The sequence below is a fragment of the Nelumbo nucifera genome, chromosome 2 (genome assembly GCF_055504915.1).
Source record: "Nelumbo nucifera cultivar China Antique chromosome 2, China Antique-T2T, whole genome shotgun sequence".
NCBI lineage: Eukaryota > Viridiplantae > Streptophyta > Magnoliopsida > Proteales > Nelumbonaceae > Nelumbo > Nelumbo nucifera.
Genome location: NC_142650.1, coordinates 12,858,497 through 12,886,035, shown reverse-complemented (window position 1 = coordinate 12,886,035; position 27,539 = coordinate 12,858,497). Strand labels below are relative to the sequence as shown.

Sequence of the window (27,539 nt, the reverse complement as noted above, 5' to 3'; positions counted from 1 at the left end):
GGTTTGGGTCTACATTAAGTTCCCAATTATAATTGTGTTGGGATCAAGAAGAAAGTTCTACACCTTCACTCAATTAGTTGTACTTTTAACAGTAATACAGGTATAGATATAGATGTCATGATAATCATAGAGATGGAACTATGCATTTTATAGACAGTATCCCTTGGTTGAGTTATTGCATAAGCAATGCTAAAAGCATACAAAATAATCCTTGGATATGTATTGAAAATGCAACATACACCTTTCTAGAATATCATGCATTTATGTCATTACAAGTAATCCCTCACCACCCTTACCCTTACTGCAATTCTTTCTCTTTCTCATATTAAGTGCGAACCACATCATGTTGCATTCTACCTTCTTGATAGACAAATATCCCTCCTTATACCTCCATTCTCTTTCATTTAAAATGGAGGCCACTTTGTTTTAATTCTCACAAGCAAACAAATAAAACAAACTCAAATCTAAATAAAAAACAAACCAGAATTTACACTTGCCCTTTTATACTCTCATGCAATTACTCCCATAAAATAAAATTTGTATTGTAACCAAACACAGCTTTAGTTGTAAATAGAACTCACATCAACCGGCACCTCTCATGCTATGTGCTGTGAAGCGCCTCAAATCCAAATCCAAATCCAAATCCAAACCCGATACTCTCAAGGCTGATCTTTGATCATTCCACAATTAGATAGAATATAATATAGATACACTCTTATCCGATCTGATGTGTTAAAGTTCAAACATTTACGGTTATTTGGAATTTATATTTTTGATCGAAGGTAATAGGCTTTCAAAAGAAAAAAAAAAAAGGTAATCAAGAGAGTTTACTTTAGTTCATCATAGAAATTGCCTAACTATCATTCAATATCAGATTTCAATCGGAATTTGATCTGAGTCCGATGAATAAAGGTATATCCGATCGATCCGATCCATTTGCAGTCCTACCCGTAAAGTCGGACCAACAACCAAAGCTACTCGTGACTGAGGGTGACTTTGGTAATTTAACTGAGATAAATATAACGAAGTAACAGACAAAAACGGGACACGTGATATAGTTCTGTCTCTCTATATAAACCGTCCGTTTCCGCCTTGTTTGCTATACCAGTCTCCTGCTCTTCTCCATCTCCATCTCTCTGCTTCTCTTGAAACGCCTTTGTATTTTGGGGGTTCTTTTCTCAGTACCGGGAAGCAGGAGAACAGTGAGAAGAGAAGAGCCGGGAAGCAGGAGAACAGTGAGAAGAGGAAAGGGGGGCGAACATCGAAGATGAAGAGAGTTTTCACAAGGGCATTACTGCGAAAAGATTTCTGTTCGAGGCGTCATTGCTTCTCTCAGTTGGCCAGAAGCGAAGCGACTCTTGAGGAAAGCGTCGATGTTCTCCCCAAACTGCCCCCCTTCGATTACACTCCTCCTCCGTATACCGGACCACGAGCGGCCGAGATCTTGCAGAAGAGGAAGGAGTATCTCAGCCCTTCCATGTTTTACTTCTATAAGAAACCTGTATGCTTTTGCATCTCCCTTCTAAACGTTAATCTTTGCCTCTCCTCTCTTTAGATCAAATTCGTGCATTTACATTTTGGTGCTTCGTCTTGCTTCAATTTTTTTTTGAGATTTTCGGACGTGCTGTGCTCTCGTTCTGATTCTTCTTTGAATTGCTTTCTCGTTCTGTCATTTATTATTTTTTGTATTGTAGAAAAATTCTTAATACAGTAGCACTCTTTATTTTGTTTTTAATATTTATTTAAACTTTTTCCATCTTTTTTCCTCTTTGAAACTTTCTGTAATTTACCAAAAAAAAATTCGTATATATCATCTCTTGAATTCCTGATCTATTTCCATAGCCCCCTGTACATTATACACATTGATGGATCCTCATATCATTCGTAATTCCACAGTTGAACGTGGTAGATGGGAAGATGCAATACTTGTTCGATGAGGACGGCCGTCGATACCTTGACGGATTCGGGGGGATCGCTACCGTATGCTGCGGGCACTGCCACCCCGATGTGGTTGAAGCGATTGTGAACCAGACGAAGCGCTTACAGCACTCTACCGTCTTGTATCTAAACAACGCAATAGCAGACTTTGCCGAGGCTCTCGCGTCAAAATTGCCGGGAGATCTGAAGGTATTTTGTTCGATTACGGCATGTCGTGTGTCGTTCGGTGTTTAGTAATTTTGGAATCTGGGGGAATTTGCAGGTTGTTTTCTTCACGAATTCTGGGACTGAAGCAAACGAACTGGCGATGATGATCGCGCGATTGTACACCAGTTGCCATGATATTATATCTCTCAGGAACGCATACCATGGCAATGCTGCTGGGACGATGGGAGCTACTGCACAATGTAACTGGAAATTCAATGTCCCTCAAGTGAGTTTTCTGTCTCTATGTCTCACGTTTTTCATTTGTGGCGATTATTTTTTATTTATTAATCTTAAAAAATAATATTATTACGATCCTCACACCTGGCGCTAACAGGCGCCTCACATGATAGGGAACATCTTCCATATACTTATTAGTTATAATTCACGGGAGATGTGAGGAGCAGATCCCATCACCATTACGAACTTCGTTCGATTGCTCTTGGTTGAATTGGTTCAAAGTTCAATTACATTCCTTCCGACATGGAGGGAGGCAACCAGGGTGGGAAAAGACCATCTGTCACTGCCAGTCTCAAACTCTGGCACGTAACCATACTGTCACGTGAAGTTTAAGAAAAAGGGCCACATGGCTATTGACAGACAAGACAAGGGCCTACTCACTATTGTCACTCATTCATGGGTCCCACTGCATACCTCAACAAAATCGACTGTTGATTGAGCCGGTATTCTGGCCAGTCGACTTCCTTCCGACATGGAGGGAGGCAGCTAGGGTGGGAAAAGACCATCTTTCATTGCCAGTCTGAAACTCTGCCACGTAACCATACTGTCACGTGAAGTTTAAGAAAAAGGGCCACATGGCTATTGACTGACAAGTGCCTACTCACTATTGTCACTCATTCATGGGTCCCACTGCATACCTCAACAAAATCGACGGCTGATTGGGCCGGTATTCTGGCCAGTCGACTTCCCGACCCCTGCGGTTTTCGTCTTGGTTTCTACGTTCTTATTTCAGCTGGCTAGGTTTCGCATTATGTTTCAATCACAGCCCAATAATCACTAGCCCACCCAAGTCCTAGTTCAGTTGAGTAGGTTCATGGGTAGTCAAGCCTAATTCGTAATTGCCTTTGTTGGGACCGAAGTACTAGGAAGAATGAATTGGAAGCTTCTTTTTTCGTAATCTTCGTACCTAATTACATTCTTTCAACAGATTGGTGTTCACCATGCTTTGAACCCAGATCCGTACAGGGGTGTCTTTGGTTCAGATGGAGAAAAATATGCAAGGGATGTTCAAGATATACTGGAGTTTGGGACATGCGGCCGTGTTGCTGGTTTCATTTCTGAAGCCATACAGGTAGCATTCCTACGTTTTTGCCTCCTCTCCCCCACCTACATGTTAATGGGTTTCATGAATGATTAGAAATTTTCATGTATTTTCTGGTGTCATTTTTCAAGTGGGTCTCCATGATTTTTTTACAGGGTGTGGGTGGAATTTTGGAACTGGCACCAGGTTACTTGCCTGCCGTGTACAGCAGCATAAGGAAAGCTGGGGGTCTTTGTATTGCTGATGAGGTCCAGACGGGTTTTGCTCGCGCAGGAAGTCATTTTTGGGGATTTGAAGCCCATGGAGTTGTGCCTGACATAGTGACAATGGCCAAGGTGAATTTTTGCAACTTCCATTCTAATTTTCTGGCCACAATTTCTCTTTGCTGCATCCCGGAGTAGCGTGCCCCTAAATTTCAATGGAACTTAAAATTTTTCCTTGTTGGAGAACTTCTTACCAAAAAAAAGTCTACAGTTTATATGTATTCTCCCTGATTAGAATATATGATTTTGTAATGACTTCAGGGCATTGGAAACGGTATTCCCATTGGCGCGGTGGTAACCACTCCTGAGATTGCACAGGTCCTGACTCACCGCAGTTACTTTAATACCTTTGGTGGGAATCCCGTATGTACTGCTGGAGGGCTTGCCGTTCTGAAAGTGATTGAGAAAGAGAAGCTTCAGCAGAATGCATTTTTAGTGGGGTCTCATCTGAAAGAGCGCCTTACAGCCCTCAAGGACAAGTATGAAAGTAAGTTACTGTGCCCTGTCCTGGTATGCTTAGATTTTAGAACTCTCCTAAGATTATGCAACTACATGCACATTTTCAAATGTATAAAAGCCATAATTCATGTTACTCGTATTGTATAATTGAGGCATAAGAAGATTTGTACTGCCAATAAATGCAAATTTTGCTTCAGGTAGAGGAAGGGGATCATTGTTACAAAATAAACACATGTAAATCTGAACAGATTTGGTCTATGCAGTTATTGGTGATGTAAGGGGAAGGGGTTTGATGCTTGGAGTTGAACTAGTCAAAGATCGCAAATTGAAAACTCCAGCAAAGGATGAAACTTTGCATGTCATGGACCAGATGAAAGGTTACATCCTCTCTTTCTCTGTCTGTCATCATTATTAACTTGCGTTCTTTCTTACCAATCTGAAAGTTAATTTTATAGAGATGGGAGTGCTGATTGGAAAAGGCGGGTTCTATGGCAATGTGTTCAGAATTACACCTCCCCTCTGCTTCACCAAGGAGGATGCAGGTCAATACTTACCTTGAGATAAGCACTTTTTGGTTTCTTTTCTTCTTTTTGTTTTCTTCTCCTCGAGGCTCCACGTACACGTGATACCAACACATGGACACATGAAGATTTGAATAGGAGTTCTTTGAACCATATTTTAGAGCTTAAACTGGGCCTCCATAGCTCATTAAATAAGCCCAATTCGGTATCCTCCTATCTCTTGGAGCGAGCCTCCAGTTCCAATGTGGGAGCTCCTTGGTAGGGAAAATTCGTCTGGTTCTCAGCTGGACCATCATTGTTCAGGTTACCTCTTTGTTCTCTTTTTTAATTTTCTTTTTCATTAACCTGGTTTTTCCGTCTAAATTTCCATGGTTTCAGATTTCCTTGTGGATGTGATGGACTACACAATGTCGAAGATGTGAAGGGTTGCTGTTGTGGTGTATAATGGGTCATCTGCATATCTTCTTGCCCGTTAATCTATTTATGTACATGTTTTTCCAATGCAAATTATTAATATATGTCGATATGATGGAATGCTTAAATATCTAGCAAGGAGATGATGAGACACCACCTCGTTGTCTCTCTCTCTCTCTCTCCCTCGCCTGTTCGCTCCTATTGATATCAAGTGCATATGCATTATTTGCATTGGAGACTGTACACTACTATTCGTTGGCTTAGAATAAATTTAAATGAGCAGAGTGCCCCCTTACAAGGTCTTTGCATATGATATGGGCAACAGTTTTAATTCAGTTGTATATATATAGACTTCAAATGCAAAGCAATTGGAATCCGCACAACTGTTACACACCCAGTCCTGTTGCTAGGATATAAGCTTATTTTGTATTCCTCCCTTTCCTATTGATCAGAAGCATCAAACAGCGCCACGCCAGTAGAAAGAGTTAAGCTCCTGTTGGGAAACTCGGTAGAAGTAATTTGCTGCTTCCGCCTTTCTAGGCTTCACAAGAGCCCCTCCCATATAGAATGCAAGATTTTCCTTCTCCCCATTATAACTATAAGAAGGCACGACTGACTTACTGTGCGTGCTAGCGTGCATGGCAAGATGATCTCTGATATCTGAGGCAATCCCTTTGTTAGTTTGCCCCATTGGCCTCCACCGTAAGAGTGGGCTAAAATAAACTGCGACGCTAGTGTTGAAGTGGACTCTGGTTGGGCTGGTATAGCCTATGTGGCAAGGGATCATAACAGGCCAGTGCTTGGGGCTCGGGGTATTCAAATCCGCTGCCAATCCATCCTCGATGCAGAGGCCAGGCCCATTAGACTGAGTTGTTCTGAAGCTCTTAAGATTGGACTGGACAAAATTCTGACAGAGGCGTACTGCCTTTCAGCTTAAAGACGAGACCATATAGACTTACAGAGTTCTCTCCTCTCACAAGTCACAACCTTTGGTTTGATATTAGTAGCCTTACAAGGCGATGTTCCCAAGCTGTTTTTCAGCATTTTAGGCATTCTGCCAACAATTTGGCTCACCACATAGCCAAAGTGGAGTTCACATCTGCATATTACCTTATTCAATTTGATAAATATCTGAATTTGACCGATTATTTAATTCTTATATATAATACATAAACTATTTAAATGCTTATATAATTTATATATATATATATATATAAATAATTTATATATTTATATGCATTAAATAAATAAAATATTTATTTTATATATTTATTAATTACTTAAAATAATTAATTGGTCGAATTCAAATTGAATCGAATATTTGAATATTTTATCGAATTTAAATTTGAATTATTTTCAATATCTGTCAAATATTGAATCAAATTCGGATACCAAATTTTCTCAACACATCCCAAATTGTGTATTGGGAACATCTCCTGTACTTGCCATTGAGAGATACTCCCAATACACAATCTGGATGTATTGCGATGCATTTGTTGGGCACCCTCTATGGGGTGCAAATGTGAATTCGCCAAACCAGTCTTATCGTCCTAGGAGCAACCACATGGTGGATAGCCATTTTACTAGTCCTGCCTTACGTTGTGTTTAATAAATAAAGCCCTCTATTGTTATAATAAAAAAATATCATTCAGCTACTGGGTCATCGACAAGTAGGGGTGCAGCTTGGGTAGGCCTAGCCTGAGCCCGAACCTGGCCCAACTATACACATTCATACATACATATATATGTATACACAAATATAAATATATATATATATATATATATATATATATATATATATATATACACATACATTCTTTGCATACATATTTACAAATATACACAAATATATGTATATTTTATATTTTAGAGTGGGTTCATTAACCAACCCAAGCCTGGGCCAGGACCGAGCCCAACCCGAGTGAATCAAATTAGAATGCAGGCTGGGCTTAGGTTGGGAAGATCAGGCTTGACCTCGGGCTCAAGCCTTAAGCCCAAATTTTAGGGTCAGGCCCGAGTTGACCATAAACCCATCCCAACCCACCCAACTTGTACCCCTATCGGCAAGTCAATTTGGATCGAGACCGACCATTACCAAAATCAACCCATTGACATTGTAGCATTCAAACCTTTAGCCTTGGCTTAGTATGGGGGTGCCATGTATGGATTGGGTTTGGTTTGGTTCACTGTCTTGTGTTTGATAAAATTGTTGCACCTTCGGATTAGGCTCAAGTTGAGCCAAACCTATACCTAATTACAATTGTTGACATCCCTATCATCAAATGAGTTGTATTAGTTTTTACAACAGTAACACGTACTAGGTTAGCCTCAACCCAACCCAAAAAAGTTTGGCTGGTTGAATTTTCAGCTATGATTAGGGTTGAAAAACATGAACCTGGTTTGGGTATATATAGGTTTGATTGAGTATAAATGTGTTGTGGGATGGGCAGAATTTTTATGTGGACGGGTTGGGTTGAGTTTGGGTCAGAACTACTTCAGCTTGGATTCGTGGGTTCATGTTGAGGCACACCTATATCAAACCCAACCCATTGCCATCTCTAGATTGGGCTAACAGGCCTAAAAAAGAAGGGGGCTGGGCAAGTGTTGAAACTTTGTGCACCTGACCTAATCTGAACCTAGCAGTCTTCATGTTTACACATATAAATACTGTAAAAATATGTGCGTCTTTGCTTCACGTCCAGGCCATAAAAAGTTAAATCTATTATTTCTAGAGTGCCTTCACTCCTCGTAGATTAGTCGAACATAACATTCTAGTAGCCCATGAAGTCATTACCTTCATGAGGAAAACCAAGGGTAAAAAGACCTGGATGGCTCTGAAACTTGACATGAATAAGGTTTATGATAGAGTGGAGTGGAATTCCCTAGAGAAGGTTTTGACTAAGATGGGGTTTGGAAGTTGATGGATAGGTTGGATCATGACATGTGTTACAACAGTCACTTACTAGGTCCTCATAAATGGTGCCCTAGGAAAGGCCCTAAGACCTGAAAGAGGCATCCGGCAAGGAGATCCTTTATAAATCTCTTGAAATATGAGCTCTTCTTCAGTCATAATCTTCATTCAAGACTTCAGAAATTGATAGCTAGATGTTTATGCATTAAAAAAGTGGATCACCCAACCATATATCTAGGGCTCCCTACAGCCATTGGCAGAAGCGAAAAAGATCTTTTTTATCACTTAATTGAAAGAGTAAATTCCAAAACCTCCAAATGACATAATCTGTTACTATCTAGTAGGGGAAAAGAAGTCCTAATTCCTAAAATCAGTTGTATCTGTCATCCCTTATTATACCATATCTTGTTTTCATCTCCCAAATTCAATCTGTGATGAAATGGCTAGAGTCCAAAGGAAGTTCTGGTGGGGTGCCTCGAAGAATACAAGGAAAATTCATTGGGTCAATTGGAAAACTATCAGCAAGAACAAGCATGCTGAAGGTCTAGAATTTAGAGACCCGTACAATTTTTACCTAGCTCTCCTTGCTAAATAGGCATGGAGACTTTGTGTGGAAGAGAATAATCTTTGGGTTAGGGAGACTGGTTTTCACTTACTGGGGTCTTGCCATTTGGAGGCTTTGCGAGGTCAATTTTTACCCTCAGTGGTGTGTTCTATGTAAAGCGGATGGGGAGACTGGTTTTCACTTACTGGTGTCTTGCCACTTTGCGAGGTCAATTTGGGACTAGGCTTCCTCCTTATTTGGACGCAGTTGGAATCCCCCATCAGACTTGCAGGGCCCTTTCTCCCCCACCTTTTTCAGGTGGCGGATAAAAAGGGGAAGGATAATGTGGAGATGACTAAGGGCTACAGTATGTTGGACTTTGTACGAGGAAAGAAGCTCTAGGATATTCTCAGAAATCCAAAGAGGAGCAGCAGATTTGAAGGCTATCATACATATTAGGGTGGTACAGTGGCTGAAATATTTGAAACTATTCACAGATTACATTGTGAATGACATGTTGAGGAAGTGGGGTGAAATTGCAAATTGCACACAGACCAAGTCAGTAATGAAAGTGGTTTGGACTCCCCCACCTAGATGATTCTTGAAATTAAACATTGATGGATGCAGTAGGGGAAATCTGGGGCAATCGGGGCAATCTGGGGCAATCGGGGATTGAACATCAAGAAACTCATAATTGAAGGGGATTCAGAGGTGGTGATAGGATGGCTGTCTAAAGATCAAAATGGGTTATGGAAGTATAACAATGAGAGGAGGAAATTCATGTGGCTGGTGCGGGAGATGGAAGTTAAGACATGTTGGGTTAAAAGATCGGCTAATTCCCTAGCTGACGGTTTAGCTAAACAAGGGGCAAAAAGGAATTCATTGTTTTGGGCCAAGATGTAACTTTAGTGTATTCTTTTCTCTTTTTCTTATTTTTTCTTTCTTTTATGAGTCTCTTAGTGACTCTTGGAAGATAAGTGTGTTTATCTTCCTCCTGTAAATTTTCTACTGATGATTAATGAAAATATTATTGATCAAAAAATAAATAAATAAATAAATAATCTTTGGGTTAGGGTTATCAGAGCTACATATTTGAAAGGGAAAGACTCTGAATGACAGACTTCAAAAGAAGGGGTCTTGGGGCTGGTAGAGTCTGCTAGCAGGAAGGGAAGTAATCAAACTAGAAGCTTGCTGGGAGGTTAACTCAGGAACTAAGGTTAAAATTTGGAAGGATCCTTGGATTGATGATCTGCCTTCTTTCAAAACTATGGGCCTTGAACCAAGAAATAATGGCCCATTGTGGGTTTGTGATTTAATAGACAGAGATAGAAGATGTTGGGACCTAAATGCGGTTAATGATTTATTCACTAAGAAAATAGGATGTAAAATTACAAGGATTACCTTGACTCAAGGAGATTTGGGAGGATAGGTTAGTCTAGAAAGGAAACTCCTCAGGAAAATTTACAGTGAAGTCAGTCTATTATACTACAAATCAACTTAATCAGGAACCAATCCTGTTAAATTCGGATTGGCAAACTTCTCCTAAGAGAAAATTTTGGAATATTAAAACTGACCCAAAAATCAAACATTTCATCTGGAAATGCTGTTGGAATGGCTTAGTTGTCGGTGAGAATCTAGAGAAAAAAAAGTCTCTCAGAGTCTTCAATTTGTAAAGTCTGTGGTAAGGAGCCAGAAACTGTCATGTTCTTTTTAAATGTGATCATGCTAGGCTATCTTGGTTCGGATATGTGTTTAACTACGACTCATCCTGTGCTACCCTAGTCAAAGGTTTTTTTGGAAGGATCCCCAAGAAAATGTCTTGAAAATTGTTAGGGAATATCAACTTATTCAAGGACCTCACCTAACAGTTTAAGCTTTTAGGTTGAATGGTTTTTTAAATGGTATCAGAGCCACTTTGACCAAGTAATCTAGTGGATGGGCCTGTACTTGTTCACACTTTAAGCCCAATGAACTTTCGTATATTAGAGAATATCAACATATTCAATGACCTCACTTAACAGCTTAAACTTTTAAATTGAATGATTATTTGAGAAAGATTAACTCGGGTATGACAGCTTTTGGAATTGTCAGAAATCACTTAAGTTCTTGGTATCTCTTTTGGTCCAAGTGCTTGTTGGTCTCCCTTGCAATCTGAAGTAATGGCATGCATTAGAGGAGTGCTCCTGGCAAAACGGTTTTTTTTGCTGGACCTTTTATCCTTGAAACTGACAACAGGACTTTATATCAAGCTCTAAGCTTTGGAAATTTGAGTTAGGGAAGCTTTTTTTTTTTCTATGTAAAGATCTGCTTAGTTTCCGTAAAGAATCTGTGTTCAAATTTGATTTTGTTAAGAGAGAATGTAATGAGTTAGCGCATAATCTAGCCCGCAAGGGCCTCAAAGATTCTGGAGTTTTCACAAAGGCTATGCCTATTTGGCTGGCTCCGTGGATTGACAATCTCCAAATGGATTATAATCCTACTGATTCTTTAATTAATGAAATGTAATTTCTTGTTACCAAAAGAAAAGTCTGTATAAAATAAGACACACGGCCTGGGAGTTATATGTAACACAATAATATGACACATATAATACAAAATTCTGTATACAATAATATGACATATATCCCGCAATGGAGAAAAAACTTCCACTCTTTCACAATCGCTTTCAACAGCGGATGATCAATCCACGATTCTTTGTTTTTGTCAAAAATTTTGAATGCACAATGAGGTGAGTTTAACATCCACCATGAAGAAAATTATTGTACCCACAATTTAATAGGAGTCAAATTCTCTCGCAATGGAGATAATTCATGTATGGAATTTATGATAATAGGTGATGTTTAAGTTTAACAGCAAGTAGGGGGTGTCAATCGTATTCGAAAATTTGATTTCGAATTCGAAATTCGATATAATCGAATCGAATTTGGATAATTTGAATATCTAATTGGTCGAATTCGGATATCCTATTTATATTGAATAGCTAATCGGATTTGAATTTGGATATGACCTTATTCGATTCAATAAATATCTGAATTCGACCGATTATTTAATTCTTATATATAATATATAATTTATAAATAATTTATATAATTTTTATATATAATAATTAAATTATATAAATAATTTATATATTATATATAAATAAAATATTTATTTTATGTATTTATTAATTACCTAAAATAATTAATTAGTCGAATTCGAATTGAATTGAATGTTCGAATATTTAATTGAATTCAAATTCAAATATTAATTTTCAATATCCATCGAATATCGAATTTTTTAATTGGATTTGAATTCGGATATTGCCTAATCCGATTTGAATTCGATCCGTTTACACCCTTAACAGCAAGCTTTTGTTTATTCACTAGTGCTATGTTTGGTTTGAAGGAAAGAGTAGGGAAAGGAAGGGAAATGTAGAGAAACCCATGCACGATTTGTAAAGGTTTCCCTTCCTTTCCCTACTTTTTCCTTCAAAGCAAACATAGCCTAAATGAACTGAACAATGATCAAATAAAGTGAATCAACTTTTTGGGGTAATTCCATAAGCTTCATCCTAATGAAGTTTTTCATGGATAAAAACAAATTTTAAAGCCTCATTTAGTTCATGAGAATAGGGGTTTGGAATCAAAATCGGAATGAACTATTCCAATTCCACCTTAGGAATGAAATCCCATTCTTGCTTATTCCAATTCCTCTCATTCCTGTCTGAACCAAACAGACTATGAGAGTAGACCATTTCGATTCCGACTTCAAGGATTCCGATTCTGTTTCTGATTGTGAACCAAACTAACCCTAAATACTTTAGGCATTACATCAGCATTTTATATCAAGACAACAGAAGGGGCATGTTTGCATATTTATATGGAGGTATTAGAGGAGGTCAAATTACATGGGTTTTATATTAAATATTATATTTCATATTTAAAGTCATTGACCTGAACCCAGCCCAGCCCATGATCACCTCCTCTATTGCCATGCCCTTTTTGAGTAGATTCCATTTTTTATAAAATAAAGAAATCGCTGTTGCAATAATAAAAGGACAAATTTCTTAAACTATTCTTATGGTTTAGCTAATTAATTAGCTCTATTCTTACTATTTACATATCGTCTTAAAGTACTTTTAAATTTTTTGATAATTATCTAACATTTCTGTTAACTTTTCGTTACACTCCATTCACATATAACATCACATGACTGATATATATATTTTAAATTCTTAAAACATCTTTCCTCATCATCTTCTCAAAAGAGCATTTTTTTTATCCCAATTTCTCATAACACTGATCATTGTGCCAACCTACTTCAACGATCGTAGAGGCATGCCACGAAGAATGCTGGTGTGATTACTGGGATTAATGTGATGAGGATTATTAACGAACCCACTACAGTTGCGATTGCTTATGGGTTGGACAAAAAATCGTCGAAGTCTGGCGAGCACAACGTTCTTATCGAAGAAAAACAGAGATGTTGATTGAAAACAAATTATCATGGGTAAGTCCTAAAATAGAGATGCAATTGAAAATCCATGGAAAATGGTGGGAAATATGAAATTTATGTTATCGTTATTGCAAAAGAAACTACAGATCTGGCTTGCTGGTCACCCATGCGGCAATGGCACTGGCACCATCGTTTATGCCGAGATTAAGGCATGTCTTTGTGCCATCTTTCTTCATCTTGTAGTTTCTTTTGCAAATTCATTGTTGCAAAACTTTTATAGATTTTTGTTCTCCAAATTCATTGTTGCAATTGCCAACGAAATTGATTTCTACCTTATTATGGATCCAAGCTTATTTTTCCCCAAAAAGACTGACCCACCATGGAAGAGAACGAAAGGGAGAGGGAAGAGGGGGAGTTCAACGATGTTGTCGGATTTGGGTGAGCCGATGTATTTTTTTTGGAGAAAGAGGAGGCAGAGTAGAGGAGGAGACGAAGATGCACATTCTTTTGAAAATTTAAAGAAGAGTTGAGGGTAAAATAACCTTTTTATTAAATAGTTAACGGAGGCTCAACCGTTTTTGCCTTCGGATTACAAGTTAGGTGGTATTATATAAATTAAATAATGTATAATTGTATTTTCTACATGTAATATATCTATATATACGGTTTATGTTAGCTAGGTTTAATTTATATTCTTATTTCAGTTTTTTAAATTTTTATAAATAAAAAAAATAATAAATTTATAGCAAAAAAAGAGGCCTTTTGGCAAAAAAAAAAGCAGGATTAACCTTCGAACAGATAGATCTCAAAAAATTATCCAAATTAAAAAAATAATAAAAAAAAAGATGACTACTATCTAATAATCGAGCAAAAAGTTATGACCTCCAAAAGTTTCATTACATTTTGGTGTAACCTGTGAGCTGGTGGTTGAGTTGAACGAATCAATGATTTAACTGCCCAGACCAACGAGTCTCTGACCAAACCAAATGGTTTTTAATGTTTTAGAAAAATAAGACCTGAAAATGGGGCTGAATGGTGATTCAAACGATTCAACCATTTGAAAAAAGGGTGGGTTGAAAATGTTGGTGGTACCTACTACCTAATAGCATTCTCAATTATAGAGGTAGGACATTTAGTTAGCACCACGCGCTCATTGGTTTTGCCTTTGAACACCATTAGGATGTGATTCCTGATTTTGTCTAAATGCCATCCAAATTGGTTAGTAATGCTGCTCAATCCGAGGTGGTGCACGAATTGGGGAGAGCAATCAGATAGTCCTTGCTAACAGGGTGAGGCCAAGCTACAAGGACGAGGCTATGCTTCAAGACCTGTGATTAAGAAAGAAGTCAGAGGCCCGAGGAGTTATCCCCGGGTAAGTACTCCGACGCTCAAGTCAATAAGAGGTGGTGGGTGGTTGGGCCGAGTTATGAGGATGCCGGTCTGAGCTAAGTAGCAGTACTGGTCTCAGAAGTTGGATCCCTTACTTCGAGCATGGAGTGCCTTTTTATAGCCGAAGATCCGTGTCCTGGTCGGATTGGGCTTCCGGGGTTGTCGGGGTCAGGTTAGCTGCCGGGGTACTCGGGATAGAGTCCCATTCCCTAACGGAGTCGTCTTTCCTTACTCCTTATCTGTAGTTATGCTCATCCGCATGACGTGTAGTTGATGTGGCTGGAAGGATAAGACGGGGGGCCACAGTAATAGTATAGCTCGGCTGAGCTAGGCCAACATGGCCGAGCTAGGGTGACGTGGCAGGGCGATAGTTGGGCGGATGAGCACAACTACAAATTGTTGGGCAATAGCTAGCCGAGCTAGTATCACCCAGCTATCGCCCTGCCACATCACCCTAGCTTAGCCACATCGGCCTAGCTCGGCCGAGCTATACTATTACTGTGGCCCCCCGTCTTATCCTTCCAGCCAAGTCAACTACACGTCATGCGGATGAGCACAACTACAAATAAGGAGTAAGGAAATACGACTCCGCTAGGGAATGAGACTCTATCCCGAGTACCTCAGTGGCTAACCTCACCCCGACAACCCCGGAAGCCCAATCCGACCAGGACACGGATCTTCGGCTATAAAAAGGCACTCCATGCTCGAGGTAAGGGATCCCACTTTTGAGACCAATACTACTACTTAGCTCGGACTGGCATCCTCATAGCTCGGCCCGACCACCCACCACCTCTTACTAACTTGAGCGTCAGAGTACTTACCCGGGGATAACTCCTCGGGCCTCTAACTTCTTTCGTGATCATAGGTCTTGAAGCACAGCCTCGTCCTTATAACTCGGCCTCGCCCTGTCAGCAAGGACTATCTGGTTGCTCTCCTCAATTCGTGCACCACCTCGGATTAAGCAGCATCAGTTAGGCTTATCATAACCACAACAAATGCATCTTGATCATGGTTTAACCAAATATCCAAAATTGCAACATGATTTTTGAAGATAATATAAATTTCAAATTGATAGAATACTGATGCTCTAGGGGCAAGATTCTTAATAGCAAGATAATGAAGATAATTTAAAATTCTTAAATTATCAATCTCCTCTCATCTTATTAGATCATAGAATCTAAGGCCCCATTTGGCATGTTTTTTCACACGGTCTTTCAGCTATTTACAAAGAAAGCAGACCGTTGTGGTTTTTTTTCCGTTTGGTTCATAATAGATCTAGCCGTTGTGATTTTTACAAGGCAAACCGCTGCAATGCATCGAAAAGATGTGAAATGCCCATTTTAGGCTGATTTCGAGAAGCTCCAAATGGAGCTTTTCGTGTCTCTCATTTTATTCTTGCATGGAAAGACGTGTGGTAGACAAAGTAGCTTTGGACTGCTCAGATCTTCATTCAAAAGCTCAATGTGTCTTTTGACTCTTAGAGCTACAAAAAGATCTTCTTAAAAAGACTTGCCAAATGGCCTCTTAGTCTATTTTCTCTCATTTTACCATCTATGAGAGCTATTCCTAAGCTCCTTTGAATAACTTCATATCTAATCATACTCTTTCTAGTTTTTCACTCATTCATCTATTTTTTATTGGTATTTAATTGTATGCATGGATCCCTTGGGGCTGTAATTGTTTTTTATTCTCTTATGGGAAATAGCATATCACCACACTAATAACTCTCCTTCAAAGTCGATGGTAACGGGACCCAAATCCACATCTCTGCTAGAACAAACCAACTAACGCACCAATTGAGCCACTGCTAAGTTATGGACATGTTTTTTGCATGTGTGGCACTTTGCTCCATATGATATATTTGATCTTACAACCATTTTATAGAATTTTCCTTTTAATTAGTGATATTCACATGCCACATGCAACTCTACACCCTTCCATTTTTCCCATCCTACTCTAATCTCATTAGGCAACATCATTTTTTTTACGGGTGTTTCAATAAAAGTTTTGTACCTGTGTGACTGTAAAACCAAGAAACACGTTTAATGAGGGTGTTTATGACACATAGGCGCCATTAGGCACTATATCACCAAAATGCCAATAAACACTTACCCCCGTCAGGAAGCTTTAAAATGGGAAAGGTGCTAAAAACCAGAATTTGCTTTTACAAACTTCAACACAAAAAAAAATGCATTTAATGAGGAATTTACTGATGGGATGCCTATGTTGCACTGTCAATTAACGTTTATTCAATAAACTTAAACGGAAGAAACATATACTTAATCTCTCTTCCTTGTAATGAATTATTAAACCAAAATAATGAAAAAAGCCATGTTATCTCTTCGTCTTGAATTCTAAAAAACCCTAATTTACATATCATATATTCTGTTTTAACCCCACTTATTTTCAAACTAACTATTTTAAGATATTTATACATAAACTTAATTTTACATTTAATCTTAAGTTAGCTTCATCAATGAAAATAATAGCAGCAGCAAACAAAATGCACCAAGGGCTCCTGAATATAGGTTTAGTTAATTGAAAGATAGTAAAGTCACCCGCGATAAAAAATAAAATAAAATAAAATCTACTGTAAGCGGTAAATTTTGTCAATTTTATATTTAATCTTTCGTTAGTTTCATCAATCAAAATAATGCCAACGCACCAAGAAGGGCTCCTAAACATAGGTTTTGTCAATTCTATATTGGCCGATTATAGTCCATACTAGAACTCCATAATTCCACTAGTCTTTCTCTAAACAAAATAAGCAATTGACATTGAAAGGTCGTTAGTTTCATGATTTGATCAAAAAGTGATTGACCAAGTTTAAGGATCGATCTCATATTGAAGAGAAGATTGGTGTGTCACAGAAAATTTTCAAATTGCCAATTACTACTTTAGTCATTGATATTAGATTTAGATGAAAATCAATTCATAAGGGCATAAAATCACGAAAGTAACTTGGCCAAAAATAGAAAAGAAGAGTAAAAGAGAGGCAGTTCAGACAAACCTCTGATCAGTAAGAGTGCATTTTGCAAGAGAGCGCAGGGATCGCGATGTTAGATAAAGGGAAAATAAGAGCATCACCAAATCTACACAAAAATATTTCTCATGGACCGCGAAGCGCACGCATGCAGATACATTCGAAGCTCAACCCATCGTTCACCATAAACAGAAGGAAGAAAAGGATCGAAAAAGAAACAAATCTGTTTAATTATTCCTTACTTTATATAGAAAAGCCATTTGGAACTTACAACAGCAGCAATCCTGAATTAGAAACCAAACGAGTAATACTGGAAGAATTACTTGTACAGCAACACGTCCATAAGTTATCACTTTTTTCTTTTATTATGAGGAAACAACTCCAAACAAAATTTAGATAACAGAAACCTACCTGTCGTGCCTTGCGATCATCGACGACATGGGAGAGTACCTGCCGGAAGTTGCCGTAGATCGCCGGAAAACCAACTCCGAAAACCGGATCGTCGAAACGATAACCGATATTAAGTCCATCACCAAGTAGCCCAGATCTTGTAATCTGCATATACTCTTTCTCAAGATTACCCCCAACAATATCGAAATTCCATCCTCAAATCTACCCATTCTCTGTTTTTAGCTTCCCAGTCTCCTCTTCCTTCTCCGTTTCTCCGTTTATGCTGCTTCGCCTCTCGCCTGTTCCTACTCTTGGAAGGCGAAGAGATCGAGAGACTGATCAGGGCAACGAATAGAAATAGGTCATTAAGATTACTAAAATAACCTTTGCCTTGCTTCTCAACGACGACAAGGAATGAATCATTATCATTGCTTGAATGAAGGGACAGTGGTGTTGCATCATCGATAAGATACATTTGGAAGGGGAGAAAAGGTGGCCCACATTCAATAACAAGGATCAGTCGTCTGATTTTCATAGCATAACGAATTCTACTGTAGGATTGGAATCCCTAATCCCTAGATCTGGTTGTTTACAAAGACTTATACACCCAAAGAGAAAGAGATAGTGTTTAGCTGAAGATGGGTGGCATAGTCTTCATACAATCACACCTCACAAAATCAGTATCCAATCACCTTACATTGTTTCTAATCTGCACAAGACGGTAATTAAAGCACCTTTTTCAACGGCCATGATTTGGGGATGGATCATTGGATGGCTAGGTTAACACTGTGTAAGATATCCGGACCCCACTTCGAGGTTAATGGTGGGTGGGGAGGTTGAAATCGCAGTTTTTATGCAAAAGTAGGGAATATATAGTAATTAAAGAATAGACGAGACTCACGAAGGGGGAGGGTAATGGAATGGAATGGGCTCATTGCGTCATTGCGGGATGAATGAAGACATTATGGTCTCATTGCGGAAACGTGGCAAGAATATCGAAGGAGCCGTACGAATCCCAATCTACGGCGCAAATGGAGTCTTCTTCTTACATGTCGACATGTTACGTTGGTAAGGGCAGTAGTTAGAACTTAGTACAAAGAGCCCTGATTTTATGAATAATAATCATGCATGCCTCTGGATCTGAGCAACACTGCCTCACTGTCCTCACTCACTCTATTCTATGAATTGGGTCTCACACTTTACCATGCTGGTGTGGTGTCATTGAGTTTTCTTTTCTACGAGTATGCATCATTAGCATGACAAAAATATTCAATGCCCTCCAAGAGTGTTCCTCTTTCGTGCGATTTGAAGATCTTGGATCAAGCACTACTGAGGTTAGACGAAACAGAACGTTTGAATGTGAAAATTAAATTAAATTGTTTTATTTATGATTTGATGAGATTTTTAATATGGTTTGAGATTTGTCTATTCTATTAGGCTTAATCCACTTAAAAACTTAAAATGGCAGATATGTATTCGTAAATAACAAATGTAGTATTTTAGTTAATAGTCACCATAAAATTATTGTCATTGTAATTGTTATATTAGGAAAACACCAAATTTGATTAGAATAGTATATTTTTAAGACCGAGGGGTATATTCCATTAATCATCAAATATAGTTTAGTTTGGAGAGCTTATTTTATATGTTATTATCTATTAATATTATATATAATATTATATATATATATATATATATATATATATATTTTCAATTTACAATTTGATTTGATTTCTAAAATTTAGGAAACAGAACTGAAACCGTTCATAAATTAAAAAAAAAAAATCCCAAACCAAATCGCTTTTATGTTAAACCAAACCAAACTGCCAAATTCAATTTAATTTGGTTTGGTTTAACTGTGTGCACCGTATAATGAACATCCCTAATCCCTACCTCTAAAATCTTTAGGCTGTTTGGTTTGAAGGAAAAGGAAGGGAAAGGTAAGAAAACCTTTACAAAGCCTTATATAAGTTTTCTTGTCTTTCCCTTCCTTTCCCTACCATTTCCTTCAAACCAAATATAGCCTTAGTTTCCACTTTTCACCGGATAATAACATTGTTGAATTCAAGTAGGGATGGCAATTTCTACCCGGGTGGTTTGTTTTTTCTTTTTGCTTGAAGGATGGATTTTGGGGCAGGGAGGGGTTTTGAGATTCTACAACTCGTACAAATACAAATAGGGTACGGTATTAGACTAAATCCAACCCACATATTTTTAGAAAAGAATATAAACTTTATATATTAAGTGTTGAATTCAATAAAATTTGAATTTTATGTGAAGGATAATTGATGATGTATATAATTTTTTACATCTCTTAATCAAATAATTGAAAATTTTGCAATTTATTTGTATTACTTTATTTATTTATTACTTATATATAATAAAAAATAATAGATAATTAAATATAAATTTTAAACCCAACCAACTATAAATTTTGGGGCAGGTAAGGATTGGCTGACGAGTTGGTGGAAAGTTATGCTTATGTGCTATTGTTTTGTGGCATTCTTGGAAATGGCGTTGTAAGGAAGTAATGGAAGGTCATGCTTTCAGCCCTTGGGGTGTTATTTCATCTACAACTGCTCACATCGTGGAGACATGCAACAGTCTTAATCCTTTACAAGGTTCACAGGTGTTAGAATTATATTATAAGATCAAATGTTGTCGCGAGACATGCAACAGTTTTATTTACGGATTCCCCCTACCCTTAAAATCAACATTGATGACGCGGTTAACACTACAGGTGTTAGTATTATATTATAAGATCAAATTAGTCCCCCACAACACATCTCTGCCGTGTATTGAAAGAATCTCCCGATGATAATAACATAAATAATGATGTCATCATCAAGAGATGCGTTCAATATATGGCGGGATGTGCTGTGAGACGTTGTGGGGGGCTGATTTGAACTCTTATATTATAAGAGATTTCAAAGGCAATTTCTTCCCAGTGTGTTCTGCTGAACAATCTGAAACTATGGCCTTATTTTATGCACTACAATTTGCAAAAGAGTTGGGACTGTCTAGAATTTCAGTGGAGAATGATTGTTTATGTCTCATTAAGCTTATGTTGGTGGATAATTCAACTCCACTTTGGCGGGTTGTTACAATTATTAGCGGTTAAAGAAGCTTACATGGTGTTTAGAAGAATGGGCGTTTTTTGGGACCGATTTTTAAGAAAAAACACCCATGCTTCCAGGACCCATTTTTCACAAAAAAACACTTCTGCCAAATAGATAGTGAGTAACACTATGCTGTTTGATAAGGTGATTTTCATCACTGTTTTTCATGTATGTGCTGACAGGTAAACACCACATAGGATACACATCAATCAATTGTTGAGAGAAACGGTTCACCGATGCATGAAAGTGGGGTCCCGATTTTTTAATAATCGGCTGAAGCAAACAATGAGATACATGGGCGTTTGTTGAAACGCCTATATCGATCTAATGTGGCATCATTTTTTTGAAAAACAGCCACAGTTCCAAACATCCCTTAATCTCTTCCGTTTCAGTGTATAACTTCTCGCATACCAAAATGCAATTTAACAATGTTGCTCACCGAATTGTGAAGGTCGATTGTTCCATTCCGAGTGTCTATAGATGGTCTTCTGAACCATCATTTCTTCATGAGCTTATTGTATTGGATTCTCCTTTGAATTAATAGATGCTCCTTTCTAAAAAAAGCAATTTAAACCATAAATAAGTTTCTTTATAAATAGAGAGACTTTTAATGTATGAAAATGTGCCCATTAAGCTAAATAGGTGATAAAAGGGTTCCTTAATTGCATACATTTAAATCCGACTTTCCTCGCCATCACAAAACGTCCACATCCCTACGGCCCTACATTGATAATGGATTGTGGTATTTAAGGTACCATTTGCATGGTAAGTTTAGGGGTGAAATGGATCGGATACAAAGTTCGATCCTATATTTTCGGATTTGGATAGCCTTTTTTCGGATTGGATCAAAACAGATAATAAGATTCAATCGAAAATTGGATTGAATTCTGATCATCTTCTATTTGATTCGATATATATGTTATTTATTTATTTATATAAATATAACATATACAAATACACACACACACACACATATATATATATATATATAATCAAAATAGTTGAAAAGGTACTTGTATTTTTTAATTAAATTGTTATATTTTATTTTTCTTTTAATAATTTATTTAATTTAAAAAAATCAAATCAGATCTGAAGATCTGATCGCCTCATCGGATTCAAATTCAAATCCATGTTTATTAGATCCAATCAAATCTTTGTATCAGATCAGATATACAATTAATAGTATTAAATCAAATTTCGATATACCCTGATTCAAATCTGATATGAACTGGTAAATACACAAAGTTGAAGAAAATTATTCTTTTTAGAGAATGGAATGCATGGACGCTATAAATACACAAACTTGCAGGAAATAGACATGAAGGTCCCACCAATACACGAATAAGAAAACATATATGTGGGCCCCATTATCACACAAACATTATTGTAACATTTTTTTCTATTGACTTAACATCCATATTCATCCAAAATCCTTTAACCATTCCATCAATCATCAAAATAAAACATTAATTGATCCATTCAGAGCATATAATCCTTCACTCCAACTTATGCTCTTTATTACTTGAATATTGCCCAAAAAATAATCAAAAGTAATATAAAAACAATCAAACACGCATCAAATAGTAATACACACATGCACCAAGTACAAGTATCCACACATGGGATTGATTTAATGAATGCCTACACAACATCAACATTTTTTTTTTCAAAAAAAAAAAAAAAAAACTGGATACTCATTGTAGGAAAATGAAATTGGCTAGTTTTAATTTCTATGTCGAAAGGTTGATATCTTGCGACCCTCATACCTTTCTCAACCGTTTAGATCTCAAGTACTTATCAACTCAGCATTAGTACTAACTACATGTGCAAGTGCAACAAAACATAGTCTATATTATTATTATTACATGCAATTTGATGCTCTATATGCTTTCCACCATAGTACCAGCCCTTGCACAAAATGACTATTAGTTCATGTTTTACTAAAACTCTCTTTATAATTTGCAACCAATTTACTTAATCACCTTCTATCAAGAATCTTTTATATTGTTGTCTGAAAATGATATCTTGATCACCTATACTAAGTGGTCACCGTTCAAGGGCATGGGCCTATGCTATTTTATTCCGAAATTACTCCTAATACATCTTATTGAGCTTTTAAAATAAACTATTATTTGATTTTCGGATCTACCACGCAATGATTTCTATAAAATTAAGAAGGGAGAACATTGCATACCAGGTTATTAATTAATTAATTTGCAACAGCATGTCTTCCTTCTTCAAATAGAGAATAAAATTGACCGAAAAGAATTGTTGCTCATGTTTTACTAGGGGCAAGAGTGACATTATCATTTTTGTTTTTTTGTAGAATATATAGGTCCAAACAGATTCTAAGGTCAAAATTGTCATTTTCCACTTCAACCTAATGGAAGGTCAATTAAGTAAATCAGTTTGTAAACTATAAAGGGTGTTTTATTAAAATGCAAACTATAGGGTAGGTTTTAGTAAATCCATCAAACTATAAGAAATCTGCTAATAAATGACCCGTTTCCTTAATTTACCATTCTTATTTTTTTCTCCTCTCTTTGTCATGATATGACTGAATGATAATCTAGAGTCTCTCCGACGTCAAAGATATGTAGCGTATAAGAAGCAACATTGTATATGTTTGAAATTTTAAATTAGGAAGGAGTTGTATTTTTTTATTTCTTAATTTCAAATCAACTATTGAGTAGCAGAATGAAAACAAGGCGATTCACTCATCACTAAGATAGATGATGATGATGATAATGATGATTACATTAATAAAAAAACAGGAACCAAACATGATATGACATATATTTTCTGGTTGTGGAAGCTAGTCATATTTATACAATATCATTCTCATTAAGGATTACAATCAGTGTCACAATAAAAGCATAATCCACACCAGGGTTAACCTTCACGGTGAAATTGTCCTTTCCTTTGCAAAATCTGCCCCATGTGAATTTGTGATTAGCCTGCATCACCATATGTTTAAGCTATGATTCAGAGGTCAGCTTTTGTTTAACAAAAAAAAAAAAAAAAAAACAGACAAATGTCTCTCTGCAAATCACTTTATGTCTTAAACTATGATAAGGTCCTAGAGGGCCGCACAAAGATCAGCATGATCGGAATCCATCCGATTCATCATCGATCCAATTAATTCAATAGTACGTAGTCAAATAATCAATACATGGGACAGGTGGCAAATTAGGCCCTCATACCCATCTATGGGGGCTTGGTTTAGTTTTCTTCAATTCGATCTAATTAACTTTGGATCTTTCAATATTCATGCAATAAATTAAAATAAAAAAGGAGAGGGATCAAAGGAAGAGAAGTGTTATTTACCTCGGCAATCAAGGTATCGCCTTTATAAACTCTGCAGGACTGGTCGGAGTAGCTCCCAGTCACATTGAAATTGCAAATATCTTCATGAAAATTATTTGCCAAGAATACATCCAGTTGGGTCTTGATTTGGAGAGGATGAGATCTCTGTACACTGAAGAGAAGATTGCTCCCATCGGAGCTATCCCCTCGATGAACCGTCCATCGGTGCCTTGCAGTAAGAACCTAACGATCGAGTAACGACGTCGAATAGGACCCAATAATTAAGTTAATTTATCACATGCACAAGGCAAGATATAATAAGTAATTAAATTACGTACAGACCTTCTCACGCATAGTAAGGATAGGAAAACCAGCAGAATCACGCATGACCCTTTTCTTCTGGAGGCTCCAAAGGCTACCGTCGACTTGGAGAAGGAGGTTTCCATTAGCATCCATCACCTCGAAGCGGGCATCAGACAATCCAACGATCTTCTTCTTAACTATCAAGTCTACGGGGTAAGGAACACAGAATCCCTCCCCTACTACACTAAGAGGAGGAGGAGCAGGAATCCCATATGCCCACTGATGATGAGTTGCCATCAACCAACGTAACAAAAGTCGATCTCTAGATATGAAATGAAACTGACGATCTCTAACTTACAGACAGTTACTAATTTCCAATATTGTTCTTGTTTACGATTGAGCCACTTAAAGCCATTTTATAGCTTCCATTTCTCGTGAAGACAGACATTGTTCTTTGTTCATCATCCTATATATTTCGTGGAAGGAGAGCCTTTTGAATCCACGCTTTTTGACATAAAAATATAGTCAGTCAATACGCTGTAACAAAGTCTTTCAATTCTTCTCCTTTTATTTTTTATTTTTTTTTATTATTTAATTCTCTCTTACTTAAAACTTAAAAGATGGTAGAATGCGAGAAAACAATCTGATTTTCATGTATAAAATCGTTAGTTAAGTCATAAGCGTGTATTAATACCGAACCGATCGGTTATCTAGTAGACTAGTACAACAGATAGCGTCACAAAAGAAGGATATTTAGGAACACCCAATCGGGAATATCATACCATTGATTGATTTGCTAAGGTGGAGAGTGAGCGACTTTGTGGGATGATATATCATGTTTTCACTTGAGCGACTTTAGAGGCATTTACGTTGATGGCACCCATTATTGCGTTATACTCGAGAATACGCCTCTTGGTGGAATGAGTAGTAGTAATCGCATGCATAATCAAAACCAAAGATGTAACGATGTTTTGATGTTTTCATTACCCCTAATTAAGAACATATCTCATGTGGTTTCATACTTTGACAATTTCTTCACTTTTTCTTGTTTTACAAGCATCCAACCCGACACGGACTCTCTCTCTCTCTGGTAATCAGAAGCCCTTTATGCATCGTTTTAAACTTGGTTCAAGATGCTTCCGTTCAAAGGCAGTTGGAATTTCTATTGGCCATCAGTAACCCAGACGAATTGTTTGACCCACACAGAATGGTCTGAAAATTTGACATTTGTTCAGCTAAAGGGTTGAGGTACGTACTCTGTAGAGTCTGTACTGTAGATAAATAAACAAGTTTGGGTGATGGCACTTAGGTGCATGCATGCCAGTGTCTCAACTGTTCGATGCTGAAACGACAATCAGATCAATTGAGGGAGCGCAACCAGAACCAAGCTACAAATGGTGATCAGAATCCTTCATGACCCTTATTGGCAGCTGCCTCACCCTGTCCTGAGGGCCAGTTACAGCAAGGAGTGGATCTAACTACACAGTAGCATCCAACAAGGAAAACCCGCCTTTTTGATTCTCGCACTGTGGCCTCTAGATAATCAGTCCCAGATTATTTGCGCCCGGGATCGCTTAGTCTGCACCCCCCACACGATCAGGTACTTTCTCTTGTGCGTCAGCCTACACAGAACTCTAGTTCATCATGGGACAAGTAGCTCTCATGCAGTTGAAGCCTTTCTTGGGTGAGCTGGAAGCTATTCTGGAAAATCAGGCCTGTTGCCACTGCATATTCTTTATTTCATTTGCAGTGCCTCTCCAGTGCTATCCCTCTGCTAGCTTTACTCTCAAAGAATAGATTTAGAGCACTGTTTTTTCAACTACCCTGAGATGCTGAATGTGCGGTTTGGGTCGCCTCTCTCTCTCTCTGGGTACTTCACAGTCCCACTAGCCCGGTGGGTCGCCGGAACCCCCCGCCTCAGGATGCAGTTAAAATAAACGTAGATGGCGGTTCTTCTCCTATTAACTCAGGCGAGGGTATCGTGGTTAGACACTCCAAGGGGAATTTCGTTTTTTTCTGAACAGCTCGGAGGTGGTTGTTGAAGCTAGGGGCTGTTGCTTGCTTCTGCATTGGATCTTTCATCTTTCTCTGCTTTCTGCCTAGAAGGAGATGCTCACTGTGTGATCTCGCTCCTGTTGGACCATAATGCTGTAATGTTACGAGAACCCATACCTGGTCTCTCACACTCTTGTCCCATCTTTCATTATTCCTGTACTGGTGGAGGATATGCAGCAATGAATCTTGCCTATGGTCGATTTTCAAAAAAAAGAAACAACGGCTATAGCTATCAATGATACCCAATTATCGGATCCATTGATAAATGAGATTTGGATCTCAAAATATCAAATTAATCTATTTATAATATTAATTATGTATTACATATGCTTATATAAAATTAATTAGTTTATGTTCATCAATAAAGTTGACTTAAGCATAATATTCTCATTAAATCAAAGGCTCATAAGTAGAAAAATGGGCCTAGCTGACTGATAAATGCCTTTTCGACCTTTACAAAAAGTAGATAGAATCATAGAATTAGCTGAAAAAACTTTGATATATATATATTGATGTTTGAAATGCAGAGATTTACTGATTTATTCTGCTATGCTTTTGCTTATATTGATAGAACCACAGTTTATCTCAAAAATTAGAGATATCCAAAAATCATTAAAAAACTTGTCTTAAATGGTTTCGATGGTTGGAAAGAACAATAAGCTGGATATATGAATGATCTACCAAACCCTAAGAACCGTCAACAGTTTATGTCAAAAAATTATTCATAATTTTTGGTAATTTAAAAAAAAAACAAAAACAAATAATTGGTTTGGCAAATAAAATTTATGAATTGTATATAATATAATATGATATGTACACTATAATGGGATTTGATATAATTTTTAAATGAATTTTTATTTCTATAATTATTAATTAATAGTTTCAATTGAGCTAGCATCAATATAATACAAGACAACACATTTATTAAAAAAAAGATTTCTTTAATGTAATTTATTAGAATTTTTGTATAGTTGCTGGCTGTTCATGGAGTTTTGTGGCCAAAGGCTGTAATATGTTGCAG

General features: G+C 37.4%; 2 protein-coding genes and 1 long non-coding RNA gene across 3 annotated transcripts; 2 read left to right on the top strand and 1 right to left on the bottom strand.

Moving 5' to 3' along the window:
• The first annotated feature begins 1,089 nt into the window (after positions 1 to 1,089).
• Positions 1,090 to 5,391, top strand: LOC104597224 (alanine--glyoxylate aminotransferase 2 homolog 3, mitochondrial). The gene is made up of 9 exons (XM_010258666.3): positions 1,090 to 1,501; positions 1,897 to 2,127; positions 2,201 to 2,371; positions 3,311 to 3,454; positions 3,580 to 3,759; positions 3,949 to 4,174; positions 4,410 to 4,523; positions 4,602 to 4,688; positions 5,046 to 5,391. Exons 1-9 carry the CDS (start codon positions 1,268 to 1,270, stop codon positions 5,087 to 5,089), a joined length of 1,431 nt encoding a protein of 476 aa, XP_010256968.1. The 5' UTR covers positions 1,090 to 1,267; the 3' UTR covers positions 5,090 to 5,391.
• A 13,484-nt stretch (positions 5,392 to 18,875) lies between these two features.
• LOC148801928 (uncharacterized) lies at positions 18,876 to 21,690 on the top strand. The gene is made up of 3 exons (XR_016081841.1): positions 18,876 to 19,069; positions 20,179 to 20,356; positions 21,037 to 21,690. It is a non-coding gene; the product is annotated as an uncharacterized LOC148801928 (long non-coding RNA).
• Positions 21,691 to 23,377: 1,687 nt separating this feature from the next.
• On the bottom strand, positions 23,378 to 24,902 carry LOC104597225 (LURP-one-like protein (DUF567)). Its single transcript, XM_010258668.3, has 3 exons — positions 24,503 to 24,902; positions 24,182 to 24,403; positions 23,378 to 23,811 (listed from the first exon to the last, which is right to left on the bottom strand). The coding sequence occupies exons 1-3, from the start codon at positions 24,758 to 24,760 to the stop codon at positions 23,680 to 23,682; spliced, it is 612 nt and encodes a 203-aa protein (XP_010256970.1). The 5' UTR covers positions 24,761 to 24,902; the 3' UTR covers positions 23,378 to 23,679.
• Positions 24,903 to 27,539: the final 2,637 nt, after the last annotated feature.